Genomic DNA, 27,892 nt, shown 5'->3' with positions numbered 1-27,892 from the left:
GGGCGGGCCGGGGGCGGAGCGCGGAGCCCTGCGTGGCGCGTCCGGTTCGGAAGCCCGGCCCGACCCGACCCGACCCGACCCGGCCCGGCCCGACCCGACAGCCCGGAGCATGGCGGCGCCGCTCCCCGCCGTCGTGCCGGCCGCCCGCAAGGCCACGGCCGCGGTGAGTGGCGGCTCCGCCCGTCCGTCCGTCTGTCCGCTTGTCTGTCTGCCTGTCCGTCCGTCTGTCCGTCTGTCCTTCCGTCCGTCCGTCCGTCCGCCCGTCTGCCGCTCGGCTCGGCTCGGCGTCTCCAGCGACTCCCCGCGGCCCTTTCGGGGCTTTGCGGCCTCTCTCCCCCGCTCCCCTCTGGGCGCCCTGGGTCCCCCACAAAGTTGGAGCGGCCTTGCGCCCGCAGGAGGATCCGGAGTCTGGGGAGCCCGGGCTGCCTCGGTGCCTGGTTGTGTCCCTTCTGCGCTTTGGGTCGGGCAGCTGTATGTGCGTGTGTGCGACTTTGTGTTCGGGGGACGTGCGTGTGACTGTGACTTTGCGTAGTTGGGCTGTCTGTGTGGCCGTGTGGATCTGTGATTTTGCGTTTTGTTGTGTGTGTCTGTGGTTTTGTGTTTTGGGGGACCTGTGTGTCCCTGTGACTTTATGGATTTGAGGTGTGTATCTGTGATTTTGTGTGTTTGGGGTGGCTGTGTGTGGCTCTCATTTTCTGTATTTCGGGGGTGGCTATGTCTATGATTTTGTGTTTTGTTTGTGTGTGTGTCCCTGTGATTTTCTGTTTGGTTTGGGGTAACTGTGTGCCTGTGATTTTGTGTTTTGGGGGTGTATGTGTGTGTGTGTGTGTGTGCTTTTCTGTTTGGTATAGGGGTGTGCATGTTCATGATTTTGTGTTTCTTGTGGGGGTGTAACTGGGATTTTGTGTATAGTTTGTGTGCGGATGCTCTTTCCTTTTAAATTAGTAAATGTGGAACCCAAACTGCTGTGTGTGTGTGTGTGTGTGTGTGTGTGTGTCCACGTGCGTGCGATATCTTCCTTTTTAAATGAGGGGGTGTGGACCCCAAATTTCGTTCCCCGAGCTCATGGGGCCTGCGGGAGGAGGGTATGACTGGGCCCAACTGGACTGGATACCAGGCGCTGCAGCCCACCCAGCTCCTGCGCCTGTCTGCAGCCTCCCAACGGCCACCAAAAGGCTGTTTTGCAAGGCTGGCCTTTGCTCCAGCCAAGGTCGCAGGGTGTCACTATTTGGGGCCGTCTGTTGGGGCCACGCTGATAGATGAACCTGCCCTCTTCCTCTTCTCTTGCAGGTGATTTTCCTCCACGGACTGGGAGACACAGGGTAGGTACCTTATGGTCCAGGGGGCGTGTTGGCAGAGACCCTCGGACTGGTGTCCCCTCTCTGGGGATTGTGCAGTGCACAACCCATCATTCAATAGTGATGAAGGTGCCACACCTATGGCTCTAATAAAAGGTTGCTGTGATATTTTGGACAGCCCCTCGCGTAATATGAGATGACCTCTTCTTGGTGGGAAAGGACAAAGCCAGAAAAGTCCCTTCTTTTTTTTTTTTTTTTTTTTTGGTTTTTGGGCCACACCCGGTGATGCTCAGGGGTTACTCCTGGCTACACGCTCAGAAGTCGCTCCTGGCTTGGGGGACCATATGGGACACCAGGGGATCGAACCGCAGTCCACCCAAGGCTAGCGCAGGCAAGGCAGGCACCTTACCTCTAGCGTCACCGTGCCGGACCCGAAGTCCCTTCTTTAGCTTGAATTTATCATTTTGCTTCAGCTCTGTGTCTGAACCATAGGAAAGTGGCAAAACTTTTTGAGCGGCATTGAAATCCAGCGATGAATCTGTAGAAACGGTGCACACTTTTTATAACATCGCAGGTAGTTAAAATTTTAGGGTGCTCGGGGCCAGAGAGATAGCATGGAGATCAGGCATTTGCTTTGCATGCAGAAAGACGGTGGTTCGAATCCCAGCATCCCATAGAGTCCCCCGAGCCTGCCAGGAGTGATTTCTGAGCGTAGAGTCAGGAGGAACCCCTGAGTACTGCCTGTGTGACCCAAAACAAAATAAAGCAAAACAAAACAAAAATTGTAGGGTGCCAGCAGAAAAGGAACTTGCCTTGCATGAGACTGACCTTGTCTAGGCTGGGGCATCCCACATGGTCTTGCCACGACTCAGCCCTGAGCATGACCACGTGTGGCTTCCAAGCTTTCAGGCAAGCTTGAGAAGAAATAGCCCTTTTTGATTTATAATAATAATAATAATAATAGCAACGCGTTGCATACAGCTTTCTGCATGAGCTAACTTCTTTTAAAGAAAAGAAAAAAATTAATTGATTGAAGGGGTGGGGACAGCTCCAAGATTTATTGAGAGGCTACCATCAGTGTACTGATTGTAGGGCTTTTCAAAAATCAGGACTATTTTTTAAAATAATTCAAATCAATGATCATCTTTATGAAACTTAGATAAATGATGAACACGGTTATAAAATTTCAGAATAGGAGGAAAAATGAAGATAAAATTTTTATGGAGTAGCCAAGAAGCTAAGACTTCCTTACATGGCATCCTTTAGCTAGATTCATATTTTGGAGGGTGTCCCCACTGGGTACTGGGGGCTACTCCCAACCCCATGGTCAGGGATCTATCCAAGCCATGCCCGGGATCAACCGTGTGGTGCCAGGGTGGAACCTAGTCCTCAGGGCTGCAAAGCGTGTGCTCACCCTTCTGAGTTCTGAATCTCCCCAGCTCTTGTCAAATTAGTTCCTGAAAGTAAATCTTTTTTTTTTGTTTTTGTTTTTGTTTTTGTTTTTGTTTTTGGGCCACACCCGTTTGACGCTCAGGGGTTACTCCTGGCTATGTGCTCAGAAATCGCCCCTGGCTTGGGGGGACCCTATGGGACGCCGGGGGGTCGAACTGCGGTCCGTTCCTTGGCTAGCGCTTGTAAGGCAGACACCTTACCTCTAGCGCCACCTTCCCGGCCCCCATTTTTCCTTTTTTAAACTTCATTGGTTGATTGATTGATTGATTGATTGGTTTCTGGGCCACACCCAGAGGCACTCAGGGGTTACTCCTGCTCTGCACTCATAAATCGCTCTTGGCACGCTTGGGGACCATATGGCATGCTAGGGTTTGAACCGAGTTCCTTCTGGGTTGTCCACATGCAAGGCAAATGCCCTATCGCCGTGCTATCTCTCTGGCCCCTGAAAGTAAATCTTTTACTTTTAATGCTATACTCTTTCTGGTCCCAAAGATTTTCTGTTGTTTTTGTTTTGGGGTCACACCCCGCAAAGCTCAGAGCTCAGAGCTTCTGGCTCTGCACCCAGGAATCACTCCTGGCAGACTCAGGGCACCATAACGGATGGTGGGGAACAAACCCGGGTCAGCCGTCTGCAAGGCAAATGTCCTACCCACTGTGCAATCGCTCCAGCTATGGTTCTAAACATTTAATTTGTTTTGTTTTGCTTTGGATTTTGAGCCTGGTGGCAGTCAGGGGATACTCCTGGCTCTACTCTCTGAAATCTCTCTTGTCAGGCTCTAGGGACCATATAAGATGCCAGGAATCCAACCGAGGTTGGCCAACTCCTTAACCCCTGTGCTATCAGTCCGGCCCCAGTTTTTTTTTTATTTTGGGTGCTCAGGTTGCTCCTTACTCCTTACTCTGCCCTCAGTGATTATTCTTGGTGGGCTTAGGGGACCATATAGAATCCCATACAAGGCAAGCGCTGTCCCCGCTATACTAATGCTGCTGAAGCCCCTGAAATTATAATTTGCCTAATATCAAGGTATTGTGGATGCTCTTGATATTTTTAATATCTCTCTCTCTCTTTCTCTTATATTTTTTTTTAATTTTTTGCTTTTTGATCTGTGGAATCAAGCTTTAGGGGGTCCACAAAGAAACTTTTGCACCTAAACTTTTTTTAGGGCCCAAACTGACTGTTCAGACATGGGCCTTTTTCTCCCAGTCAGACAAAAATAACAAGTCTCAAGTGCCTCAGAGTCCAAAAGGTTCAGTTATGGAGCAGACCTCTGTGGAGGACGCTTATCTTGCATATGGCTGACCTGTTCTGGACACTCTGAATGATTCACTGGGCCTCTACAGCTATAGTTCCTCAGTGCAAAGCCTGGAATAAGCCCTGAGCACTGTCAGGTGTGGCCCTAAAGCAAAAGAATCAAGATAAGGAAGCTGTCTCGCCCAGCTGTGAGGTGTGCAGACCTTATTATATATATTACAACCCCCAACCCCAGCCCTGACCCCACCTAATCCTAGGTGGACCTTGAAACTCCTCCTCACTGGGGAGACTTGTCAGTTCCTGGTTCTGCTCCAACTGGGATCTAACCTGCCAGGACCTTGGAGCCATGTGTGACATCAGTGGCTTACCTTAGTCAGGTTCCCTGACTGAAGAGACCAGTGCCCCAAGGGAAATCCGATTATAGGCTGTTTGCAGACTCTATTTTTCCTCCACACCAAAATTCAGGACCCACCTGTAGGAGAAATGGCAGTTTTGTGAGTCCTATGGAGACCCAACACATGAGGAACATATGTTTGTCAGGATGGGAGTAGAGTGATCTTGTATGAGTGCCGGGATTGGCAGCTCTGCTGCTGCCAGGGCTTTTCTAGTCTCTTTCTTATTTATTTTTTGGTTTTTGAACCACACCCGGTGATGCTCAGGGGTTACTCCTGGCTATGTGCTCAGAAATCTTTCCTGGCATAGGGGACTATATGGGATACCTGGGGATCAAACTGCAGTTCATCCTAGGCGAGCGCCGGCAAGGCAGACGCCTTACCACTTACGCCACCGCTCTGGCCCGTTAAGTCTCTTTCTTGGCAGCTCCAGCTGGGGTACACTGGGAGGCAGCTTGGGTCCTGGGGTCTCTGTTCTTTTTAGATGCCAACTGAAGTGATGCTGGCTGGTTTGGGGGGTAGTATACTGTTCCTTGCCTCCCCAAGTAAAATTTTTGTTTGGTTTGTTTATTGAGCCATACTCAACAATTCTCATGGCTTATTCCTGGCTCTGTACTCAGAGATCACTTCCAGTGGGCTCAGGAGACCATATGGGTATTAGTGGTCAAACCTGGCAGGCCGGAGAGATAGCACAGCAGTAGGGCGTTTGTCTTAGTCGCAGAAGGATGGTATTTCGAATCCTGGCATCCCACATGGTCTCCTGAGCCTGCCAGGATCTATTTCTGAGCGAAGAGGAATCCCTGAGCGCTGCCGGGTGTGACCCCCCCCCAAAAAAAAAACCCAAACCTGGTTGGCCACATGCCAGGCAAGCCCCCCTTCCTTATTCACTATACTGTTACTCCCAATTCTTTTGGGTCATTTCCTATCATTCTTGCATTTCAGAGATGATGCCCATGGTACTAGATGTGCATTCATTGTGAGGATTGTAGTTTTGTTGTTGTTGTTGTTGTTGTTATTTTCATAAAGTTTGACCCACTCCTCAGCCTGTGGTGTTGCCAACTAGATTTTTTTCTAAGTATCTAGGAAATACAGTAACAAGACAGTCAATATAACAAATGTTTTATAACAAAGCTGGAGTGGCAGGGCAGTTGGGAGCTGTGGCCTAGGTTGGTTTCCATGGCACAGGTTGGTGCGGAGGCTGCTGAGAACCAGAGAGGAGGATGTGGCTTTGCCTCCTGTGCCTGAGTAGGCCCAGTGCCAGCTGGAGACGAGCCACACCTGGTGTGGAAAGACTGGAACCTTTTCTAGTCACTTAAAAATGGACTTTCCTAGCTCCGGCTTTACCTGGTTTGGATGTTTCGTTAAAATTTCCTTAATTTTCAGGTTGTTGTATATAATGAAATGCAACTCTTGAGCCAGAAATAATCATAAAGTACGTACATTTGCTTTGCATGAAGCTGACCTGGGTTGCCTCCCTGGCACCTCATATGGTCCCCCAAGCTGAGCCAGGAATAGCACTTGAGCAGAGTCATGTGTGGCCCAGAAAGAAGGTGTTTTTTGTTTGGTTGGTTGGTTTTGATTTTTAGGTCATATCCGGCGACACTCAGAGGCAAGTGTGATAGTACAGTGAGTAGGGCATTTGCCTTGATTATGGCCAACCTTGATTCAATCACCTGAACCCCAGATGGTTCCCCAAATCTACTTGGAGTGATTTCTGAGTGAAGAGCCAGGCATAAGCCCTAAGCACCCCTGGGTGTGGCCCAAAACCAAAACAGAAAAGACTAGCAGCACATCTTAGGACATAGCACATGGGATGTTGGGGATCTAACCCAGGTCTGTCTCAAGTAGGTCGTGTGCAAGGCAAATGCCCTATCGCTGTGCTCTCGTTCTGGCCCCTAATAATATGCTTTATCTAAGCACCATGATTACCAACATGTTAGTAGTTGGGTTTCAGTCATAAAAAAGAACACCCCGTTTCACCAGTGCAACCTTCTCACCTCCAGTGTCCCCCATATTCCTCCTCTCCCACTCCTGCCTGTATTCGAGACAGGCATTCTATTTCTTTCACTCATTAACATTGTTATGATAATTGTTAGTGTGATTATTTCTCTAAATAAACTCATGACTCTTTGTAATAAGCTTCATATGATGGACCGGTCCTTCTAGCCCACATCTCTATTGTCTCTGGATATTATTAACATACTGTCTTTTATTTTTCTTTAATCCCATAGATGAGTGAGACGATTCTGTGTCTATCTCTCTCCCTATGACTTATTTCATTCAGCATAATAGTTTCCTTTTTTTTTTTTTTTTTTTTTTGGTTTTTGGGCCACACCCGTTGACGCTCAGGGGTTACTCCTGGCTATGCGCTCAGAAGTTGCTCCTGGCTTGGGGGACCATATGGGAAACCGGGGGATCGAACCGCGGTCCGTCCAAGGCTAGCGCAGGCAAGGCAGGCACCTTACTTCTTGCGCCACCGCCCGGCCCCAGCATAATAGTTTCCATGTACATCCATGTATAGGAAAATTTCATGACTTCATTTCTCCAGATGACTGCCTAATATTCCATTGTGTATGTGTACCACAGTTTTTTTAGCCATTCATCTGTTGAAGGGCATCTTCATTGCTTCCAGAGTCTGTTTATTTTAAATAGCTCTGCCAGGAATATAGATGTGAGGAAGGGATTTTTGTATTTCGTTCTTGTTTTCGTAGGGTATAACCCTAGGAGTGGTATAGCTGGATCATATGGAAGCTCAATTTCCATTTTTTTGAGGAATCTCCATATTGTTTTCCATAAAGGCTGGACTAGAGGGCATTCCCACCAGCTGTGAATGAGAGTTCATTTCTCCCGCATCCACGCCAGCACTGGTTGTTCTTTTTCTGTTTTTTAAGTGTAACATTTGGTACTTGTAAAAGAACAAGCATAACAGTTAGTTATTCATGGTTAGTGTGTTTATATTAACACAGTATAAACACACTGGTTGTTCTTGTTCTTTGTGATGTGATGTGAGATGGTACCACATTGTTGTTTTGATTTGCATCTCCCTGATGATTAGTGACATGGAGCATCTTTTTCATGAGCCTTTGGTACCACTATCTTTAGTCTTTTCTTTGAACACTTTGTGAAGTGATTTAACATTATAGAGTCTGAGAGAGAAAGGCTGTAGTCACATTAGTCATCTATAGTAAGTCAGGATTTTATTATGAATAGTAATGTTTTGAGCCACATAATTGAATGTGTACTATTTTAAGCTTAAATAGCTAGAAACCTGTGTTTTGTGTTCATTTTCCTTAATGTGCATTCCCAAGCTGTAATTATCTAAAATGAAGCCTTGAATGTTTAAAGTGTAGTTAACCCTGGTGCTATTAGCGCAAATAGAAAACCTAATAAAAACACTCTTAAATGGAAACTGAAACGGAAGCAGAATAGGGTTGGCAGTGTGCCCATGGAAAGTGCTCCTTCAGATATAGCTGTGTGTGTCATCCTTTACAGGGGAGAGAATAGTTTCTGTTTTGGATGCTGCGTTGTGCTTTAGGTTTTTGAGTGTAGCACCGAGTGTGCTTAGTTTATGTTTGGTCTGAGTGTGTTTGATTCCAGGTATCATTGTGATGAGATACGTTGAAATGCAAGGATGTAATTTGAATAGCTAACTACATAGCATTGTGGAATATTGTTCCAATTTTACTGAAAATAGCAAATAGAAAGTGTGTTGCTTCTTTTTTGGTCACAACCAACAGTACTCACCAGGCTTTGCACTCAGGAATTACTCTTGGCGGTGTTCAGGGGTCTATGTGGGATGCCAAGGATCTAACCCTGGTCGGTTGCTGTGCAGGGCAACCCACTGTCTTGTTGCTCTGGCTCTTTGCTTTCCTTTCTGTGGTTTTGGAGTGCATCTGGCAGTGCTCTGTGGTACAGCTGGTTTGATGCTGGAGGGAGTTATTCCTGGGGGTGCTGGGCATCAAACCCGGGGCGTAATGGGCATCAAACCCGGGCCATGTGATCTAGGCCTCTTAACTGCTTCCTTCAGATGTGAGTTCTAAGTCAGATGGACTCAACCTCAGAATCTAGACTTAGGCATGAGCTTTTCTTCACATTAGATTTGGGAAGTTGTGTTTGGATAGAATTCAAAATTTGAATGTTTGGGGAAGTGGGCAGGGCATTTGACTTGAATGCAGCCAACCCAGGTATGATCCCCAGCGCCCCAAACGACCTCCAAACCAGGAGTAATTCCTGAGTACAGGGAAGTAAGCCCTGAGCATCATCTAGAGTAGTTAAAAACTCAGTCTGTGAGTCTTTTTCATTCAAGGTTTTTTGTTTTTGTTTGGTTTTAGGGCTACACCCAGTGATGCTCAGGGGTTATTCTTGGCTCTGTGCTCGGAGACTGCTCCTGGCTTGGGGGACCATATGGGAACCGGAGGATTGAACCCAGGTCCATCCTGGGTCAGCCGCATGCAAGGCAAATGCCCTACCACTACACCATCGCTTTGTCCCTCATGCTGGTTTTTCTCTCATTCTTTTCACTGTCTTTCGACAGTGACACTTCCACAGCAGCCCAGGCCAGGAGAACAGCATTACTCCAGCACTGTCACTGTCTGTCGCCTCTTTAACTGGAGATTGCAGTCCCATACAGACGCAACTGTGTAACTGAATGAGAAGGACCTTTTAACGTAGATTTCGTTTTTTTGTTTGTTTGTTTTGTTTTGTTTTTGGGTCACACCCGGCAGTGCTCAGGGCTCACTCCTGGCTCTATGCTCAGAAATTACTCCTGGCATGCTCGGGGGACCATATGGGATGCCGGGATTTGAACCACCGTGCTCTGCATGCAAGGCAAACGCCTTACCTCCATGCTATCTCTCCGGCCCCAATATAGATTTCTTTCTCATTTGTATTCAGTAAGAGTTTGATTTATCTACATGTGTTATATATCCAATGGATTGTATAAAAATTTTTTGCACAAAAGGGATCCCAAGTGAAAGAAATTGAAGTCCCCCAGGGCCTTTCCTGCTTGGCCACCTTCCCACCTCTCCTACGGGTCTCAGCTGCCAACCTGTCTCAGGCATCCCATCTCTCCCACCTGTCCCTCCTGTCCCCCTGTTGGCTTTCCTTCCTGATCTTGTCTCCTGGTTATATGTGTTGCCCTTGGCTGTCATGTCAACAATGTGAAGCAGTTGGCAGTATCAATCTGAGATAAGATTTATGGACCACACAGTTCATCTTCTTGAAGTAGACACTTCAGTTTATTCACAAGACTGTGTATTCGCAAGTTTTTTTTTTTTTTTTTTTTTTTGTGGTTTTTGTGGTTTTTGGGTCACACCCGGCTGTGCTCAGGGGTTTTCCTGGCTCTGTGCTCAGAAACTGCTCCTGGCAGGCACGGGGGACCATATGGGACGCCGGAATTCGAACCGATGACCTTCTGCATGAAAGGTAAACGCCTTACCTTCATGCCATCTCTCCGGCCCCTGTATTCGCAAGTTTCTAACTTAAAAAAAAACCAAGAAGACCTCCTTCCTTCCCCCAAGTCCCTTCATCATCACCAAACCCTCACCCCTGGCTTGCATCTAGGAAGCTAATGATCACTCACTTATCCTGAACTCTTTGTTGTGTGCTTGCTTATTTTGGTTGGAGGCCACACACTTTGGGCTAGTCCACTGAATGTGGTGTTGGCAGGAGTTTCTGTGGGACCCCGGCAGTGCTGGGTGGTGCTTGGGGTGGAGCTCAGGTCTAGCACATGAGCTCCAGCCCTCTGAACCTTCTTTTTTTTCTTTTTTTAGTTTTATTTGTTTTTTGGGTCTCACTTGGCAACACTCAGTGTTACTCCTGGCTCTGTGCTCAGAAATTGCTCCTGACAGGCTCGGGGGACCATATGGGATGCGAGGATTCGAACCACCATCCATCCTGGATTGGCTGTGTGCAAGGCAAACGCCTTATCACTGTGCTCTCTCCGGCCCCCACTTTGAATCTTCTAATGGTTCCTGTTGTTTGGGGTTCCATGTCCAACTTCTCATCCATGTGGAGTATATATCAATGTTTAATCCCTTCTCATTGTCAGTCAGACACCTTGATGTAGATGTATGCCACATTTTATTTACCTACCCCATGGTGGGCATGTGGATTGTTCCTTACTTACCACTGAGTATCTTGCGTAGAGGTTTAAGTTCCCTTGTCTGGAGCCTAGAAACAGAATTGCTAGCTCTTTTATTTTTTGTTTGGTTTTTGGTTTTTGGGTCACATCCGGTGTCGCTCAGGAGTTACTCCTGGCTATGTGCTCAGAAATCACCCCTGGCTTGGTGGGGGGGGACTATATGGGATGCCAGGGGATTGAACCATGATCTGTCCTAGGCTAGCGCTTACAAGGCAAACACCTTACCTCTAGTGCCACTGCTCTGGCCCAGAATTGCTAGCTCTTATGAAAACTTAATATTTAACCTTTTGAGTGCCTCCTAGATTTTTAGTTAGCTTTTGGGCCACACTGGTAATACTCAGGACTTATGGTATATATAAAGGATGATTCCTAGCAGTGTTAAAGGATCATCTGTAGTGCCAGGTCAGACACATGCAAGACAAGCACCTTAGCCCCTGTGCTCCATTGAACACGTTTATCCTGGAAGATATTTTGAAATGTCGCTGTCTTACTATGAGAAATAAAAAAATACCTTATAACAGTCAAATCATTTCTCACTCAGGCATGGCTGGGCAGAAGCCTTTGCAAGCATCCGAAGTGCCCACATCAAATATATCTGCCCACATGCGTAAGTATCTGCAATTTTTCAGACTTGGGATGTGGAATCTAGATGGAAATAATTAGAATGGGGGAAGACTGAAACCACAGTGGTAGGGCATTTACCTTGCCTCTGATCTAGGCTTGATTCTTGGCATCCCATTTGGTTTCCCTAGCCTACCAGGAGTGATTTCTGAGCACAGAGCCAGGAGTAATCCCTGAGTGCTGCTAAGTGGCACCAAAAAAAAAAAAGGAGAAGAGAGACAGAGACAGAGACAGAGAGAGAAAGGAAGAAGGAAGGAAGGAAGGAAGGAAGGAAGGAAGGAAGGAAGGGAGGGAGGGAGGGAGGGAGGGAGGGAGGGAGGGAGGGAAAGAAGGAGGGAGGGAGGGAGGAAGGAAGGAAGAAGGAATTAGGATGGTTTCATTTCCCCAGAAATGCATTTGATTATAAAGAAAGGTTAATAAGCTCTTTTAATCTATAATGGCATCTTGGTCATGTTCAATGTTTTTATTCTTTGTTGAGAAATTTAAAATAACATACTTTGATATTCAACTCAGATTCATGAAAAGTCTTTGTTCTGTTATTTCATTTTAATATTAATATTTTTGGAGGGCCACACCCATAAGTGCTTGGGGTTTACCTCTGGCTCTGCACTCTGCAACTCCTGGCAATGCTCAGGGATCTGTAGGATATGGGATGCTGGGGACCGAACCTGGATTGGCTGCAAGCAAGGCAAGCCCCCTTCCTGCTGTACTCTCACAGCTCCATTTCCAGAAGTCTTGGAAATAGGCAAATATCTGTGAAATTCTCAGGAGACACTCAATTGTCAGGTTTGTGAGAAGCCTTGAGCGTGTTGGGGATATACCAAGGCTTTGTGGAGAGGCAAAAGGATAGATCATAGAATGTGCTCAGTTTGGATTCTTTTCTTTAACTTGATTGATTGATTGATTGATTGATTGATTTTTGGACCACGCCCAGTGGCACTCAGAGGTTTCTCCTGGCTTTGCACTCAGAAATTGTCCCTGGCAGGCTGGGTCATATATGGGAAGCCAGGAACCAAACCAGGTCTCTCCCAGGTCAGCCACATGCAAGGCAAACGCCCTAATGCTGTGCTATCTCTCCAGTCCCAGAGTTTGGATTTTGATAGAGTTAGATTTCAAATTATGAGAGTATTTGTGGATGCCAACAAGAAGTCAGTAGACACAACCATACTCAACGACTCAGGAAGATGGTGGATTTCAGGCTAAAGAATGACTGAGGTCGGTGAGATTTGTATTCTTCCTACTATGGCCCCACCCCAGGAGTAGCAGTAGGGTCGACAAATATAAATCAGAGAGCAGAGTGCAGAGATGATTAATGTCTAGGTTAGATGACAAAACATCCTTTCCTTTGGACCCCAAATCCCGGGTTTGCCACACTTTTGTGAACTACCACTGAATACTCCCAGCTAAATTAAAATGTTCTTTCTCTGTTGGAGTCCTTGATTGTCTTGGACTTTCTGCTCCATTGTTAGTGGTAGTTTCACAGCTGAGGGAAGCCTAAATTCTCAAAGACACATACAAGGCTTCCTCTTCTCTGAAGTAGACTTGTGTGTTCTGAGAATCAGACTGCAGTGAAATGCCATAGTTGTATGGTTTTCCTGCTTTTTAGACCTAAGTCAATTCAAGTGATCCAGAAAATTTTTATTTACATGTCACACACTTCTTCCCATCTTGCTTAATCTGGTCCTACAGCCACCTCCAGTGGTCTTGGTGGCAGAGAAAGAGACAGACACAAGGAAACAAACAAATTCACGGGACCTGTCCAAGCATTAGGATCACATGAGCAGCCATGAGTTGACTCACAGTCTGGACTACAAGGGGCTGGAGTGATAGCCTGGTGGGGAAGGTGTTTGCTTTGTAGGCGGTTGACCTGGGTTCAATCCCTGGCACCCCATATGATTCCCTCGAGCCTGGCAGGAATAATTTCTGAGATCAGAGCCTGATGTAACCCCTGAGCACTGCTGAGTGTGCTCAAAAACCAACCAACCAACCAACCCACCAACCCTGGTGTAACCCCTGAGCACTGCTGGGTGTGCTCAAAAATCCAACCAACCATCCACAGTCTAGACTCTGATATTCTTTCCTCCACCCTAGTCCCTACATGTGAGCCATTATTTGAGTTAACAGGGACATTAAGAATAATTAGTGTTGGGGCCGGTGAGGTGGCGCTAGAGGTAAGGTGTCTGTCTGGCAAGCGCTAGACAAGGAAGGACTGTGGTTTGATCCCCCGGCATCCCATATGGTCCCCCCAAGCCAGGGGCGATTTCTGAGCGCTTAGCCAGGAGTAACCCCTGAGCATCAAATGGGTGTGGCTCAAAAAACAAACAAACAGAATAATTAATGAGCATAAGGCTGGGACATCCTGCATTACCAATCAGCAGGCTCCCTAAAAGTACAGAGCAAAGGTGACAGTTTCCTATTTTGGTTTTGCTAGTGTTGCCCTCTACATTAGTAGACACTAAAATGTTTTATTCTATACTTTCCTGGGCCCCTGTTTGCCACTTCCTTTTATCCCTCATTTAGTCTCTTCTTTCCTGCATGCAAATTTGCAGCACATTATACTCTTAAGATCTAAACTGTTTTACCCAGGAGAATATTCCTGGCTTTGGTTGGGTTTTTTTTGTTGTTCTTGTTGTTAGGGGATAGTTTCCTACATTGACACACTTCAGCTGAGCTGAATGGACACTTCGACGAAAGGTGGGTTTTCCTTCCTTCCTTAGGGACCTCTTAAACTAGCAGGCTGCTTGCTAAACACTAGAAAAAGAAATGTATGTAATCTGACGCAACCAGGATGGGTCTCTGTCATCCTATTGCTTGTGTCCCTCTCGACCATCTCCTGTTTTATACATTTCCTGTTGCTCTTGTGCCTAGCTTCCCTTCCCAAGACTGATTTGAAACTGTTACGTAGGAGTGTGGAGAAGAGAATGCCTACTTCTTTCCTGTTGCTAGTCAGTTTTCAGGATCCTTGTAAAGGACAGTTTATAGGTTCATTGAAAGCCGTCCAGTGTGAAAATTGTAGCATGCAGTTTTGGCCTCAAATGATCAGATATCTGTCTCTGATGGGGTTTTGCAATTTCCTTCAAATTTCATTCATCTTTTCTTTCCTATGTAGGCCAGTCATGCCTGTAACACTGAATATGAACATGGTCATGCCTTCTTGGTAAGTAGAAATTCATTCTGTTCTGAACTTTATCTTTAGTTTTTCTAATCAAAAGAAATTTTCTATGTAAGTCTGTAATAATCAATGTTTCTTCTAGAGTTATATAATTAACTTTAAATCCAACCACAATTTTTTGAGAGAAGGAGTTGTGTTGGACTACACTTCGGTGGTACTGGGGACTATTTCCGGCAATGTCCCTGGGAGTGACCGTTGGTAGTATTTTGAGGATTGTAGGTGGTTTCCGGGGTCTCAGCTGGGCTGGCTCAGCAGGCTGCAGGGCAAGTGCCTTAACCCCTGTCCCGTCTCTCTAGCTCTTCAATTTAACCTTCCAAAGAAAGTATTGAAGTTTATATCCTTCAGTTGGGGATGACCATCTGGATCTGCATAAATTGGTGGAGAACCCAGTGGGAGTGGGGCCTGGAAGCAGTGAAAAGGGTTGTGAGACCCAGTCAGCTTAGACCCAGGAGAACTTGCGTAGGGACCTAGAACTGGACTGCACTGCACCACCTGGTCAACTCTGCCTCGCCCTGCTGGGTATGTCTCCCAGAACCACTTCAAAAAGAAACATTATGGAGCCAGAGCGATAGATAGTACAGCAGGTAGGGTACTTGCTTTGCACATGGCCGACCCGCCCAGGTTTGATCATCGGCATCCCATATGGTCCCCTGAGCCCGCCAGGAGTGATTCCTGAACGCAGAGCCCGGAGTAACCCCTGAGCACCACCAGGTGTGGCCCCAAAACATAAACACAACAACAAGAAAGAAAACGTAGAGGGGCTACTCCCTTGAGTCCCATCACTGTTGACTTGGGGAATTCTGGTTTTTTTTTCTTGCCACTTTTTCTTTCTGTAGGAACTTAGGGTCTTTTTTTTTTTTCTTTTATTTACCTAGCCTTTGCTCGCCTTTTTTTTTTAAGCTTGATTGATTGATTGATTGATTGATTGGTTTTTGGGCCACACCCAGCATCACTCAGGGGTCACTCCTGGCTCTGCACTCAGAAATTGCCCCTGGCAGACTGGGGGACCCTATGGGATGCCGAGAATCGAACCGGGTCCTCCCAGTGTCAGCTGCATGTAAGGCAAACGCCTCACTGCTGTGCTATCTCTGGCCCCTTTTTGCTCACTTTTTATCCCTTGTTCTGCCAGCCCAAGCTATACTTGCTCCTCTGCCATGCCCCAGCCATGCTGGCCCTGCATTGTGCACAGCCTTCCAGCCGCCCACACCGCGGCCAGCCTCTCCTTGACTGTCCTCCTTGGGCTTCTCAGTGCTTGGCCAGACTGGGCGTCTGAGGAAGCTGCCCCACACCAGCAAAGCCTGTGTGTGCTCTTCTGTGAACCGTACCTGGTCTCAGTCCTTGGAGCTACAAGCTGTTTCCTGTCCAGCATTCCCTTCTACCAGCTGGAAGAGAGCTGGGGATGCACCTGCTGGTGCTTCTGAGCTTACGCTGGGCTCTCTGCTCAGAGATCACTCCTGAAGGACACGTTGGTGCCAGGATCCAACCCTTACTGACTTCCTGCAAGGAATATATTGTCACTGCAACTCCCAGCATCCTTTTGGCTGACCAGGGCCATGCCCTGCCCTGAAAATGATGACTTGGGCTCCTGGATTCCTTCCCTGCTGCCAGCTCTTGCCTCTGTTGCCCTCCTGGGTGCTTGCAGAACCCCAGGTCTATGGCCATTTCACAGTCCTGGAGAACTTGGGCCTCCTCCCAGTGTGTCTCCTGTCTGCCCTGGTGATACCTACGAGGGTCCTTTGCTTGATCTCTGAGTTTGTCTTGTCCCCATACGCTGTCCTTGAATGTATCCCTGGGTCCTTCCTGTTCTCTCTATGTGTTTCCACTCTCACCTGCCCTTTACATTATTTTTGGGGCCTGGTCACACCTGGCTGTGCTGGCAGGTTCAGAACACTTGGCCCCTGGAGCTGTTTCTCCAGTCCCTAAACTTGTATTTTTATTTATTGAAATTCCTTGGAGCCGGAGAGAGAGCATGGAGGTAAGGCGTTTGCCTTTCATGCAGAAGAACGATGGTTCGAATCCGGGCATCCCATATGGCCCCCTGAGCCTGCCAGGAGCGATTTTTGAGTGTAGATCCAGGAGGAACCCCTGAGCACTACTAGGTGTGACCCAAAAACCGAAATTCCTTGGCCACTTATACAAGTCCAGGCACTCTTTCCCCTTTGGTTCTTTCATCCTGCTACTCTGGCGGAATCCCCACACAGAACCCAAGTTTCTGTTTGATATTGCTGAAGATCACATGGAAAGTGCTAAAGCTGAAGGGAAGGAGAAAGGCCTAAAGGAAGGTTCCCAGGTCTCTGCAGTGCATGATGGGGACAGAAAATTCTTCCATTCCGTGGATTGACTTGGGATGCAGTAGAAGGGAAAACGAGTAACTGGAACTTTCTGGTAATGGCTTAGATGTCTGAGTCTGTGTTCTTCCTTGAGTGTACGGCGGATGGGGATGTTTCACCCCCAAGGTACTGAGGCATTATCATTGGTATCTCTGTCTAGCTGATGTGAAAGAAAGGTCAGATTCACACATTTCTTTTTTAATTTTTTGGGTTGTGGGCCACACCCGGTGACACGCAGGGGTTACTTCTGGCTCTGTGCTCAGAAATCATTCCTGGCTTGGGGGATCGAACTGCAGTCTATCCTAGGCTACCCTTTGCGCCACCACTCCGGCCCCAGATTCAGAGATCTTTTCATTGTTTGCCCTCGTTAGACATTTTCATTTTTGTCTTATAGGCCAGAGAATATTTCTGGTTAGCCCTTTGAACCCAGAAAACTATGAGCCTCATGGCAAATATAAAGTAGTTTATTGGTGGGGCAGGCACACTGCAGTGCTTTGTACTCTTATGGGGCAGCAAAAGTCCTTTCAACTCTGTCGGTTCCTCATTCTCTTGACCACAGAGAGTGAGAGACACAGGGACAGTCGGGCTGCAGGGCTGCCTGCCCAAACAGTCCCCAGCAAGGGCCCACTTGGCTTTTTATTTAGCAATCTATTTGCTCTCCCAGTTCCCATCTCTTATCCTACTATTTAGGAGTTAGGAATTGAGAACAAAACCTGGGATATTTTAGGGCTGTGGTCATCAATGGTCCACAAACAGTAGTGCCTTTAATGTGCAGTTTTGACGTTATGGGAACTTCCTGTTAGGACCTAGCAGGACACATGTACACATACATGTATGGGTTTGCAAGCCCCGTCGCCTTATTTTACCCAGATAACTCTCCCAACCTTGGGGTTTTTATTGGGAGGGAGTTGACTTCCCAGTTTGTTCTTTGAACTAAAAATTCTTTTTCGATTTTTGTCTTATCTTCCAGGTTTGATATTATCGGACTTTCACCTGATTCACAAGAGGATGAACCTGGAATTAAACAGGCAGCAGAAAATGGTAATTACAGGAAAGTTATACGATGATGAAACCCTTCTTTCTTTCTTTCTTTCTTTCTTTCTTTCTTTCTTTCTTTCTTTCTTTCTTTCTTTCTTTCTTTCTTTCTTTCTTTCTTTTCTTTCTTTCTTCTTTCTTCTTTCTTTCTTTCTTCTTTCTTTCTTTCTTTCTTTCTTTCTTCCTTCCTTTCTTTCTTCCTTCCTTTCTTTCTTCCTTCCGTCCTTCCTTCCTTCCTTCCTTCCTTCCTTCCGTCCTTCCTTCCTTCCTTCCTTCTTTCTTTCTTTCTTTCTTTCTTTCTTCTTTCTTTCTCTTTCTTTCTTTCTTCTTTCTTTATCTCTCTTTCTTTCTTTCTTTCTTTCTTTCTTTCTTTCTTTCTTTCTTTCTTTCTTTCTTCTTTCTTTCTTTCTTTCTTTCTTTCTTCTTTCTTTCTTTCTTTCTTTCTTTCTTTCTTTCTTTCTTTCTTTCTTTCTTTCTTTCTTTCTTTCTTTCTTCTTTCTTCCTTTCTTCCTTCTTCCTTCCTTCCTTCCTTCCTTCCTTCCTTCCTTCCTTCCTTCCTTCCTTCCTTCCTTCCTTCCTTCCTTCCTTCCTTCCTTTCTAGTCTCACATATTTATTGAAATGTCAATCTCAAGGAAATGACATTGTATATTCTTTTCTTTTTTTTAATAATTTTTATTTTGACCAAAGTGGATTACAAATCATTCAAAATAGTATTTCAGATACATAGTGACATTGAATCAGGGGCATTCCCACCACCAGTGTTGTTGTCCCTCTACTCCCGTTCCCAGCATGCATCCCATGTCGCCCCTTCTTTGCCACCCAGGCTGCTAGTACAAGTGGTCCCTTCTGTGTCTAGCCTGTTGTAGATTGGGTATCGATTCTGTTGTAACTGGCCTTGGATTTGGTGGATGAAACCCTTCTTAAATGCTTTTGGCTAATACAGAAATGGTATTGATGTGGATGAAAGAGGACTGAAGGTAGTAGAGTGCTTGCCTTGCACACAGTCAACTTGGGTTCAGTCGCTAGCACCCCACATAGGTCCCCTAAGCATACAACCAGGAATAAGCTTTGAGCACCTCAGGGTTGGCCCCAAAAGCAAGAATTAAAAAAAAAAATGTAGTGGGCCCGGAGAGATAGCACAGCGGCGTTTGCCTTGCAAGCAGCCGATCCAGCACCAAAGGTGGTTGGTTCGAATCCCGGTGTCCCATAGGGTCCCCCGTGCCTGCCAGGAGCTATTTTTGAGCAGACAGCCAGGAGTCACCCCTGAGCACTGCTGGGTGTGGCCCAAAAACCAAAAAAACAAAACAAAACAAAACAAAAATGTAGTTATCTGAGGTGGGAGCTGGTACTATTCTCTTTCCTGATCACTGTCTTCTTGGTGGCCATGATGTCCACGTGGGCTCAGCTGGTCTGAGCTGAGATAGCAGGAAAATGGACTTCTCAAACTCCATCTGTCAGTTCTAGAACTTTATTCTATGGGCAGCTAGAGAAGGTAGCAGAGTTTTGAACGTTGTCATCACTTACCTTCCATAAGGACACTTGAAATAAGAAAGACAGAATGATAATAGTGTTATGTATTGAGAATAACATTAGTGGTTCCCCGAGCCTGCTAGGAGTGACTTCTGAGTGCAGAGCCAGGAGTAACCCCCGAGCGCCCGCAGGTTGTGCCCGAAAACAAAAAACAACAACAACAACAAAACCGAACATGAGCTCAGATAGGCATCTGCAGAATCACTAAACCATATGCCTAGGTCCAGTAATAATGAATAAACATTAATTGGTCAGAAAAAATATTATTTCTAAATAAAGAAAATGATTTTTAATCTGAATATTTAAGGCTGTACACTGTTTCAATAAAATTTGGCTTTAATTTTTGGAATAATTAAGAAAATATAAAATTGGAAATGTAGTTTTCTTGGGGGCCCACACATGGCAGTGATCAGGGCTCACACCTGGCAGAACTCAAGTGTTGCAAGTCAGCCCCTGAAGAGATTGACTGATGGAGGATGAGATCTTTCCCCTCCAGCTTAGAGCACGCGTCTGCCGCCCTGTCCAGCCGATGGTTCTGAGGTGAAACGGCGTGTAAACAGCTCACAGACAGTCAGGCTTGTGGAAATGTTAGCTTTATTCAGTGGACAAGACTGAAGTCCAAAGCCTCAGCTTCAGTTCCAGCCAAAAGCCCCCCCCCCCCCCCCCCCCCCCCCCCCCCGCCTTCCACAGACCCTTGTTTTTATCCCCCAGGATCAGGTACCACCCAATGGTGGGATCAGATACCACCCAATGGTGGAAGCAGAATCAGGTGATCAGGTGCCACCCTAGGGCGGGGGCAGAATGCCAGGTCACACCCTAGGGTAGGGCACAATCACCAATTTGGGTAGGGTCAGTAACATAATAATCCCCTAAAATATTTATATACACAACGATTCCCCATTTGTTTAGGATAGGGTCAGTAACATAATAATCCCAAAAATATTTACATACACAACACTCAGGCAACCAGTTGTGGTGCCTGGATTGAACCAACAGTAGTGCGGGTCTGCCACGTCCAGTGCCACATCTTACCCGCTCTACTGCTTATCTGGCCTCAGAGATATATTTTTTTTTACTTTGCAGTTTCCAGCTTGTTTAGGGGTCACTGCTGGCACTTGGGGACCCAAGTGTGCCACTGGGAGAAGCCACATGCAGAGCCAGTGCCCTTTCTGCTGTCCTGTCTCTCTGGCTCTATTCCCAAGAATTTTGCCTTACCACATTTTATTTTATTGAAATGTTTTGGTCCACGCCCAACAGTGCTCAGAGTTTATACTCCTTTCTCTGTTTTCAGAGATCACTCATGGTGGACTCTGGGGGACCATACAGGCTGTGTGGAAATCACCCTAGCCATTGTACTATCACTCCAGCCCCTACTTAGGATTTTATTTTATGTATTTATTTGTAAAATATATTTATTTAAACATCGTGATTACAAATATGTTTGTAGTTGGGTTTCAATCATAAAAAGAACACCACCCCTCACCAGTGCAACATTCCCACCACCAATGCCCTCCAACTCCCTCCTCCCCCACCCCCTGCCTGTATTCGAGACAGACATTCTACTTCTCTCATTAACATAGTCATAGTTGTTGTTAGTGTTCTAACTGCACTCACCCATCCTTAAGGTGAGCTTCATATTGTGAGCCAGTCCTCCTGGCCCTCATCTCTGGGCATATTACATTATTTAGTTATTTATTTTGTTTTTTTTGAACCACACCTGGTGGTGCTCGGGGTTACTCCTAGCTCTGCACTTATAAATCACTCCTGGCAGGCTCAGGGGACCATGTGGAATGCCAGGGATCGAAACCAGATTCGTCCTGGGTCAGCTGCATGCAAGGCAAGCACCCTACCGCTGCACCACCACTCCAGCCCCCCTACTTAGAATTTTAAAATAACTTCAGGCTTGTAGTTTATTGAAAAGAGAAAGGAGAACAAGTGTACAGGATAAGAACTGACCACTGCAAAATATGAGTTTTATAATGATAATACTTTGTCATTCATATATTTAATGGAGTGTTTCAAGTTTTTCCTACATTTCCATCTTAGTAGATTTTTTGTTTCCATTTTATTTTAAATTGTGCCACTCAAGTTGCATTTGAAAGTGTTCACGATAGAACTTTGATGTTTCAGTGAAAGCTCTGATCGACCAAGAGGTGAAGAATGGCATTCCTCCTCACAGGATTGTGTTGGGAGGGTTTTCTCAGGTAAGTTCAAATTCAGGGGGTTGGTCCTCACCTTCATTTCATTGACCCAGAAGGCTGTGCTTTCTATGCTTTTTCTATGGACAAAAGTTTCATCTTAGAGGCTATTATGAGATTTTGTTTCTGTTTTGGGGGGCCATACCCAGCTGTGCTCAAGGGCTCTGTGAGCGATATGGGATGCCGAGGATCGAACCCGCGTCCGTCCTAGGTCAGCCACATACAAGGCAAACACCCTAGTGCTGTGTTACCACTCGGTCTTATTATGAGATCTTGATGGACTCCTTAATTTTTAAAGCTAAATGAAGTAGGAACAGACTAGAAATCATTAACAACTAATACTCTTTGGCTTTGTGCCTTTTTGCTCTTGGTGATTGCCTTCACCTTGAAGAATGTGTCTTGTAGATCAACCTATTAAGTAATCAGTTGGGACCTAGAGTGTAATTCCTGCTATGGTGGCACATCCCTCTCCCCCAAAGTGCTGATGATGGTAAGGGCAGCAACCTCTGATGATCCAGGGACTGCTCTATCTTTGTGCCTTTTTGGTTGTTTTGGGGCCACTCCTGGGAGTGTCAGGGTTTGCTCCTGGCTGTATTCTCAGTGGTCCCTCCTGGTGGGACCGAGGGGCTCCTAATGGGGTTCTGGGAATGGCACCCTGTTTGGTTGCTAGTACCCCAGCCATTGTTATTTCTCTGGCCCTCTTTATTTCTTTAGTGAATTATTTTGAGGGGGTTATTTTCGTTTTGTTTTCCCCCTGAAAGGCAGGGATTGGGGAACACAGAGAACACTCAGCCTCTGCAGCCCAGAGCCTGCTTGGTTCCTGAGCTGACATGCTGCCTTCCTGGTCATACCAAGAAGCAGACTAACAGTCATTGAGTTCCATGTTCCAGTCCCAGTTGAAAGCATTTGGCTTCCACCCCCAGACCTAAGATGTTTTCTGCTGGGAATGCAGTTGCTTGTGGCTGCGTGTTGAGTGCTCTGTCCCTCTTCAGTTTCTGCCCTGGGAAATGATTGAAGTACTGAAGGCTGAACTTGCATTAATTTATATCTTTTTTGTTTGTTTGTTTGTTTTGTTTTGTTTTGTTTTGTTTTGGGTCACACCCGGCAGCACTCATGGGTTACTCCTGGCTCCAAGCTCAGAAATCACTCCTGGCATGCTCGGGGGACCATATGGGACACCTGGATTCGAATAAACCACCTTTGGTCCTGGATTGGCTGCTTGCAAGGCAAACGCCGCTGTGCTATCTCTCCAGGCCCATAATTTATATCTTTTTTGTTTTTGTTTTGTTTTGTTTTGTTTTGTTTGGGGTCACACCCGGCAGCACTCAGGAGTTACTCCTGGCTCCAAGCTCAGAAATCACTCCTGGTATGCTCAGGGGACCATATGGGATGTGGGGATTTGAACCAATGACCTTCTGCATGAAAGGCAAATGCCTTACCTCCATGCTATCTCTCTGGCCCCGAATTTATATTTTAGGGGCCAGAGAGATAGCACAGTGGTAGGGTGTTTGCCTTGCACGTGGCTGACCTGGGAGGGACCTGTTTAAATTCCTGGCATCTCATATGGGCCCCCAGCCTACTAGGGGCTATTTCTGAGCGCAGAGCCAGGAGTAACCCCTGAGCACTGCCAGGTGTGGCTCAAAAACCAATCAATCAATAAAGTTAAAAAAAAATTTATGTCTTAGTCTTCGGAGAGCAGAAAGAGTTCAATCCATTTCAGATAATGACAGCAGTTTCTCACTGTACCACTGAACTAGCCACAAAGTTTTGTCTTCACTGATTGGAAAATCTTTATGTCTTCTTAGAGAATTGTGTCCCTGAGGGGAGGAAGTTGGTCATCCTTCTGGTTGACTGATCATCTGAGCCCAGTCTGGGCCTGGACAGTCAGTGTGTTGTGCTTCTTAGAGCTGAGATGCCTGACGTCTCTGTTTGCTTTTCCAGGGAGGAGCATTATCTCTTTACACGGCCCTGACCACACAGCAGAAGCTGGCAGGAGTCACAGCCCTCAGCTGCTGGCTGCCACTGCAGTCTTCGTTTCCAGAGGTACGCCAGCTGCTGCGGGGAGAGGGTGCTCTTCTGGTTGGCTCTGGGTTGGGAGCCACAGCCAGGACCAGGAATTCCCCTTGCTTGGGCTTCGGGAACCCTGTGGGATGTCGGGATCAAGTTTGGGTCAGGTGTGTCCAAGGCAAATGCCTTAATGACCGCACTATCCCTTCAGCCTCTAGATTTTGGGATTTATCTTGCACATCACTGTCCTTTCTGTTGAATGCAAGGAATGGTATAAAAGGAATATATTACTGTGTTACTAATACGATAGTGGCTGGATTAGATAACATTTTATTTTGTTTTTATTATTTATTTATTTTTGTTTTTGGGTGGGGCCACACCTGGCAGCACTCAGGAGGTACTTATAGTTCTGCACTCAGACATTGCTCCTGGCAGGCTCAGGGAACCATATGGGACACTGAGGATCAAACCCGAGTCTGTCTTGGTCGGCTATGTGCAAGGCAAACAGCCTACCACTGAGCTATTGCTCTGGCCCCTAGATAATATTTTGGTATATTTATAAAACATAGGCCTTTTTTCTTTTATTTTTTTGATTTTTGGTTCACACCCAGTGGCGCTCAGGGGTTACTCCTGGCACTGTGTTCAGAAATAGCTCCTGGCAGGCTCAGGGAGCCATATGGGATGCTGGGAATCGAACCAGAGTGTGCTCTGTGTTGGCTGCATGCAATACAAACACCCCACCACTGTGCTCTCGCTCCTGCCCCAACATTGGGCCTTTTATCATATCCTTCTTCCTCACATGTGTGCACCGTGAGCACATCGTGAGCGTCTCTACATGCCTCAGCTATCCTAGCTGGAGTGAAATGAGGGTACAGGTGGCCTCCTGAGGAGAGGGCCAGTCTGGACCCTGAGCTGCCTGGATAGACTCTGGGCCTCTCAACCCCCAAGAGGGACCAGTGTGTTTCCAGATGAATGAATGAAAACAGAGTATTGTATGCTATCAGCTATGCTTAGACCTGAGGAACAGGGTGACAATTTCTTTGTGCACAGAAAGTTGCTGTTACAAGGGAACTGAATAGGAACAGTGTCTTTACATAGCCCTAAACCTGGGTCTCATCAGTTAAAATTGGTTTCATTATGTTCTTTTCCTTAGTCGTTTTTTTCCAAGAAATCTTTTTGGTTTTGTTTTGGGGTTTCATCTTGGCTCTGTGCACAGGGATCACTCCTCATGTGCTCGGGGGACTCTATGGGATGCTGGGATCAAACCTAGGTTGGCTGCTTTAAGGTGAATCCCTGACCCACTACAGCATCTCTCCAACTCCCCCCAAAACTTTCTGTTGATATTAAGGGAGGGCTTATATTGTATTGTGAACAGGGGAGATGTGAACATTTTTGTTTCTGTTTCTGGGCACACCCGATGATGCTCAGAGCTTACTCCTGGCCCTACACTCAGGAATTACTCCTGGAGTGCTCAGGGCACCTTATGGGATGCCAGGGATCGGAACTGGGCTGACTGTGTGTGCAAGACAAGCACTCTGCTTCTGTACCACCTCACCAGCCCCAAATGGGGCAATTGTTCTATTTTCAGTGATCTTTAAATCTTGTCACTCTGGTATCTTGTACACAGTGATTTCTGCTTATTGGCAATCTTATGTAAGTCATGGGAAGAAATGATTCGTGTCAAGATACTCTGAAACTCAAGATACATTCTGCCTGAAGGAACTGATTGGCTCATTAGAAAACAAGATGAGACAGAGTTGCAGTTATATTTCTATTGTTTATATAGTTCGATAGTTTTGAGTAGTAAAGTGGGAAATGGAAGGATAGAAGATTCTATGATTGTGGCCTACTCTAGCCTATAATGTAACTGATGGTGTATTCCATTTACAATGCGAACTATTCTAATGCCTGGTTGAAACACAGTGCACATCTGAATAAATCATACTGGTTTTTGTTTTCTGTCTTGCAGGGTCCTATCAGTGGTGTCAATAGAGATATTTCTATTCTCCAATGCCATGGAGATAGTGACCCTTTGGTTCCCCTAAAGTTTGGCGCTCTGACGGTGGAAAAGCTAAAACAGTTGGTAAATCCAGCCAATGTGACCTTCAAAACTTACGAAGGCATGATGCATAGTTCGTGTCCTCAGGTAATTGTTTGGAAGCAGTGGTCATAAAGGAAAACATTGGCCATAAAGTTATTTATTTATTTATTTATTTATTTATTTATTTATAATATCTTTAAGCACCATGATTACAAACATAATTGTAGTTGGGTTTTAGTCATAAACAGATTACCCTCTTCACCAGTGCAACCTTCCCACCACCGATGCCCCCATTTCCCTCCTCCCCCACTCCTGCTTGTATTTGAGAGAGGCATTCTATGAGAAAGCTATTTTTAATTTTTCTTTTTGTTTTGGGGCTACACAGGCTGTGCTCAGCACTTACTCCTGGCTCTGCCCTTAGAGATTACTCCTCGCAGGACTCAGGGACCATCTTGGGTGCCAGGGATTGAGCTTGGGTTGGCTGTGTGTCAGGCAACCAGCAGGTAAGTCCAGCTTTACCTGCTGGACTATCTTGTTGGCTCTGAAAACTAAGTAAACATTTGGCTGCTTGAAGGATTAGTTTAAAGGACTAAATTTAAATCAGTAGATTCATGTTGAACCAAATGTTAGCAGGATTTGAATCAATTCACTCTTTTTAACAAAGTTAATTTAATACATGATTACAGTGATTTAATTAATTAAATTAGTTTAATCTAAGTGATTTCCTAGTACACGGAAGCATTGTATAGAAAACAGGGACAAATACACACTTCCTTTTATGAATAAACTAGATTATTTTTTATTAGAAAAGCATAGATAGCCAAGTAGTGAAGAAAAGAATGTGATATATGTTATAATAAAACTTTATTCATGTTCTTTAAATAAATGAGAAGAGTGAATTTTCTCTCTCAAGGCAGTAATATTTTGCCAAAAGTGCTAGACTTTTGTTTTGTTTTATTTTGGAGCTGTACCGAGCGATGGTCAGGGATTACTTCTGGCTCTGTAAAAGGCAGGAGCTAAATGTAGCAGTGTCCTAGGCAGGACTCAGAGCAGTTAAGGAGAAATAGCTTGGAAGAATCCAGATAGCCATGGGCCATTCAGGACCTAAGATGTTTGAGAAAATAAAAGTCAACGTTAGGGGCCGGGCGGTGGCGCTAAAGGTAAGGTGCCTGCCTTGCCTGCGCTATCCTTGGACGGACCGCGGTTCGATCTCCCGGTGTCCCATATGGTCCCCCAAACCAGGAGTAACCCCTGAGCGTTACTGGGTGTGGCCCAAAATCCAAAAAAAAAAAAAAAAAAGTCAACGTTAGCTCATTGTGCAAAGGAGGGAAAGAAAGAAGTAGTGACCACAGATTTAAACTTTTTTGAGGGTTCAAGAATTTAGTAAAGGGGAAAAGTTTTTGGGCCACCAAGATTGAGTAGGGATCACTTCTGGCTAGGTTAAGGGGGGACTTTGTGGGGTTCTGGGAATCAAAGCTGGGTTGGCCTCTTCCAAGGCAAGTGCCCTACCAGCTGTACTATTGCTCTGGGCCCTAAAATAGTTCTGAAGGTTGTCCCCATTTTGGCTGCTGAAGTAAGTAACACCCTATAGTAAGTACTTCAGGCTTCCTCCTGACTCTGCATTTAGGGATGGGATTTGAAGGACCATAGGAGCGCTGAGAAGCAAACCTGAGTCAACCATGTGCAAAGCAAGTGTCCTGCCACACGTACAGTCTCTCCAGATCAGCAGAAAGTGAGGCCAGGCAAGCACCTGTCTCCCTGTACTAATGGTCCAACCCAGTAGTAGCATTTCTCAGTGCCTACCATCTTTTCCTCCATATCATTTTGTTCTAGTAAAGCACTGACTGTTTCCACAATATAGTTAAGAGAGAGCAGCTATTGTATACAGGAAGCTAGAGTGCAGTTTTGCTCCATGAAGATGTTCTAGAACATCTGGAGAAGTGGCATCGCTCCTGCCACTTCTTGGTGTTTTGTGCATTGAGAGGAGTTGACGGCGTTCTGGGAGGGAATTAATTTTTCTTTTGTGGAATTGTTTCTCAAATAGGAAATGATGGATATCAAACAGTTCATCGATAAACTCCTACCTCCTGTGGACTAACTTCACACAGAGGCCTTGTGTGGATGTACATCGGCGGCGTCACAGACTCCACACCTGTCCTGTAGCCCATCCCGAAACTTGTCACGTTTGCAGTGTTAAAAATGTTTCACAAACACACATGAATGGTAGAGACGCAACCATATCTCTTTGTGGGAAATGTGTGACCTGCTGAGTCAAAATACCTGTTCAAAGGCAGGTATTCACATACTCTCCCCCTGAATTTACTAGTGTTATAAAAGCAGCAGCTAGCTTCCTTTTCCCAGCTGTCATTCAGCAATGTAATAAAGAGAGTATAATTCAGATTTTTGTATTAGGTTGTTTGT

General features: G+C 46.0%; 1 protein-coding gene across 1 annotated transcript; it reads left to right on the top strand.

The window, feature by feature from the left end:
• The first annotated feature begins 70 nt into the window (after positions 1-70).
• LYPLA1 (lysophospholipase 1) lies at positions 71-27,869 on the top strand. The gene is made up of 9 exons (XM_049781931.1): positions 71-163; positions 1,291-1,322; positions 11,078-11,143; positions 14,267-14,314; positions 17,630-17,700; positions 21,356-21,429; positions 23,365-23,466; positions 25,400-25,576; positions 27,516-27,869. The coding sequence occupies exons 1-9, from the start codon at positions 110-112 to the stop codon at positions 27,567-27,569; spliced, it is 678 nt and encodes a 225-aa protein (XP_049637888.1). The 5' UTR covers positions 71-109; the 3' UTR covers positions 27,570-27,869.
• Positions 27,870-27,892: the final 23 nt, after the last annotated feature.

Source organism: Suncus etruscus, chromosome 10 (assembly GCF_024139225.1).
Source record: "Suncus etruscus isolate mSunEtr1 chromosome 10, mSunEtr1.pri.cur, whole genome shotgun sequence".
Classification (NCBI taxonomy): Eukaryota; Metazoa; Chordata; class Mammalia; order Eulipotyphla; family Soricidae; genus Suncus; species Suncus etruscus.
Note: the sequence above shows the minus strand (reverse complement) of the source record. Positions and strands in the feature narration are given on the sequence as shown.

What these genes read in the sequence shown, in the direction of transcription:
- LYPLA1 (XM_049781931.1), top strand. Translation starts at nt 110, where the DNA reads ATGGCGGCGCCGCTCCCCGCCGTCGTGCCGGCCGCCCGCAAGGCCACG. An exon ending in CACGGACTGGGAGACACAGG is followed by an intron (nt 1,323 to 11,077) that starts GTAGGTACCTTA and finishes TTTCTCACTCAG; the next exon opens with GCATGGCTGGGCAGAAGCCT. An exon ending in TGTTGGGAGGGTTTTCTCAG is followed by an intron (nt 21,430 to 23,364) that starts GTAAGTTCAAAT and finishes TTGCTTTTCCAG; the next exon opens with GGAGGAGCATTATCTCTTTA.